The 2,359-nt window shown below is 57.0% G+C and overlaps 1 protein-coding gene across 2 annotated transcripts in view; it reads left to right on the top strand.

The window, feature by feature from the left end:
• Positions 1–557: 557 nt before the first annotated feature.
• The window catches only part of TOM1 (target of myb1 membrane trafficking protein), a 41,823-nt gene continuing 40,021 nt past the window's right edge, over positions 558–2,359 (top strand). For both annotated transcript variants that reach the window (XM_008049068.2, XM_008049069.2), the window contains exon 1: positions 558–728. In XM_008049068.2, the coding sequence (XP_008047259.1) occupies positions 677–728 (52 nt within the window). In that variant the 5' untranslated portion in view covers positions 558–676. The remainder of the gene's footprint in view (positions 729–2,359) is intronic.

Raw genomic sequence — 2,359 nt, 5'->3', positions numbered from 1 at the left:
ATTGGTTAAGAGTCCTTGATCTAATTCCAGGATCCAGAGAAAATGGGAGCTCTGGCTCACACAGTACATCGGTGGCAGAGATGAACACCACGGGCCCCTGTTGCAGCTACATCTGTATGTTTTCTGCCATCCTGGGTCTCTAGCTGCAATTCATTAAATTGGCTCTCAGTCTCAAGGGATCACAAACCCCTGGCCCTTGCCTCCTATTTGAGGGAAGGGAATCCGGGCTGCAAGTGAGGCGTATATCAGGCAGGGAGACAGCAGGGTCGGAGAGGTAACCCTGGGATGAGTGTAGTCACACTAGGAGAGGCACTAAAAGGCTGAGCGTCTGCGAAACCTTACGCAAGTTATTCTGATCTGAGACTCAGTTTCCAGGTATGCAAAGATACCTCTTAGACCACGCCCCCAAGACGCCTTTTAAAAAGCTGAGGGCGCGGCTTATATCGTGCGTGACGTCCGCCGACGCCGAGAGAGCCGCAGTGAGGTCATCGCCCTCGGCCTCTGGGGCGGGGCCCTCGCGCGTGGGGGCGGGGCCTGTGGCCGAGCTCCGAGTCTCTCCGCCCCGCCCCCGCCGGCGCTTCCTCGAGGGTTGTCGGGCGCGTCACGTGACGGGTCGGCGGCGCTGGCGGTTGCTGTCAGCTGATTCCCGGGGTTGGTGGCAGCAGCAGTCGCAGCGATGGACTTTCTCTTGGGAAACCCATTCAGCTCTCCGGTGGGACAACGCATCGGTGAGTCCCTAGATCCCCGAGCAGCCCCGCCCCGGTGCTCCACACCCGGCCTCAGTCCTCTGGGCGCCTCCAGGTCTCCAGTCACGGAGGCAGGGAGGGCAACGAGGCTTGGCGTGGAGCTCCGGGACCTGGTCCCGCCCCGTCTCCCCGCCCATCCTTGATTGACAGGATCATGGGCCACTAGGAAGCCTGTGTTTGTGATTGATGCTTACATTAACCAATAGATAAAGAACGAGGGCGGGCCCGCGTGGCCACTGCCCAGCCAATGCGTGTCTGCTGGGGTCCGGAATCCGGGGAGAAAGTTTTTGGGGTTAAAGGGACTGCGTGGTTGGCAGTCGTTCTGCGTTCGGCTGCTTCCCGCGTGTCTTCTCCCACCCGGGTCTCGCCACCGGGGCTCTTGCCTGGTCCTTCCTGGTTCGCCGGACTCTCCAGACACGGACACCCGAAGACAGCTAAAAGCCCCTTCTCCCAGGACCGAAGAATCCCGAGGTTTGGCGTTTGGGGGCGCCTGACAGGAGGGGGCCGAGCGCCCGATACCCCGTCAGCCTGTCAGACCCGGCTCTCGAGACGTGACTGCCTTGGCTCCTTTCACCAGTCAGCGTCGGATGGACCCTCACAGACCCGAAAACGACCTTAGAACCCACCGGCTCAGCCTCCCTGGTTTCTGAGTCGATGGGGCGGCCGAGCACTCGGGCCGAGACTCGCGGCTCCATGGAACCCTGACTGACACCTGGTCCGTGAGGCTTTGCGCCCTGTTGACAGGAGACTTAGGGTTCTGTGATGTAGCTTTTCCCCCGTAGGTAATTAGGGAGTAATAATGGTCCTTACCACCCTTGGGCTTGTTGTGAAGAGTAAATTAGTTAATAAATGTGAAGTGCTCGGAACAGTGCCAGGCATATGACCAGGGCTATATAAATGAAAGTTGTAGTGTTTACTGTCATTGTCACTGTGATACCACCAGTGAGGGCGGGAATCCCTGGAGATCGCTGAATGTGGTCTCATAGGGCTTTATTTGTGTGCACCAATACGGGGTCGGGGGAAGGGGAACCCACAGGCCGTGGCCCAGACAGCCACGTTCTCCAGGGATAGTCTGGGTGTGCCCTCCTCTTGCAGGAAGAAACCATAGCATTACTGTGAAATTACATCTTCATCCTTTTTGTGACTTTTAGTCTTAAAAGTCCAGACTGGGAAAACTCGTAGTTTAAAACAAGACATTCTTTCCATTCTTACTGTCTCGGAAGCCAAATCTCTCGGAAGTCTTGTCACCCCAGCTCTGTGTTGTAATCTCCATCGTGGCTATTTGCCACTCTTCTGAGGTTTTGTAATCAGTTATTTCCAAGGGAGAGGTGGCAGTCCACAATTTACACACCAGGAAGCTCCTGACCAGGGAGGGAAACTGTCCTCTCAGAGGACCGCCGCCCTCCCCGGACACACACACACACACACACACACCTCACAATGAGTCATGGTTTTGGAGCTGAAAAGAGAAGGCAAGCCGGGCTCGGTGGCTCAGCCTGTAATCCCGCGCCTTTGGGAGGCTGAGGTGAGTGGATTGCCTGAGCCTGCGGGTTCGAGACCTGCCTGGGCAGCGAGACCTCATCTCTACAATAAATCAAAAAATCAGCCGGGCA

Source organism: Carlito syrichta, unplaced genomic scaffold, assembly GCF_000164805.1.
Source record: "Carlito syrichta isolate Samal-C Ts95f unplaced genomic scaffold, Tarsius_syrichta-2.0.1 Scaffold130489, whole genome shotgun sequence".
Lineage (NCBI taxonomy): Eukaryota > Metazoa > Chordata > Mammalia > Primates > Tarsiidae > Carlito > Carlito syrichta.
The sequence above is the reverse complement of the archived record's forward strand: the minus strand, read 5'-3'. Positions and strand labels throughout refer to the sequence as shown.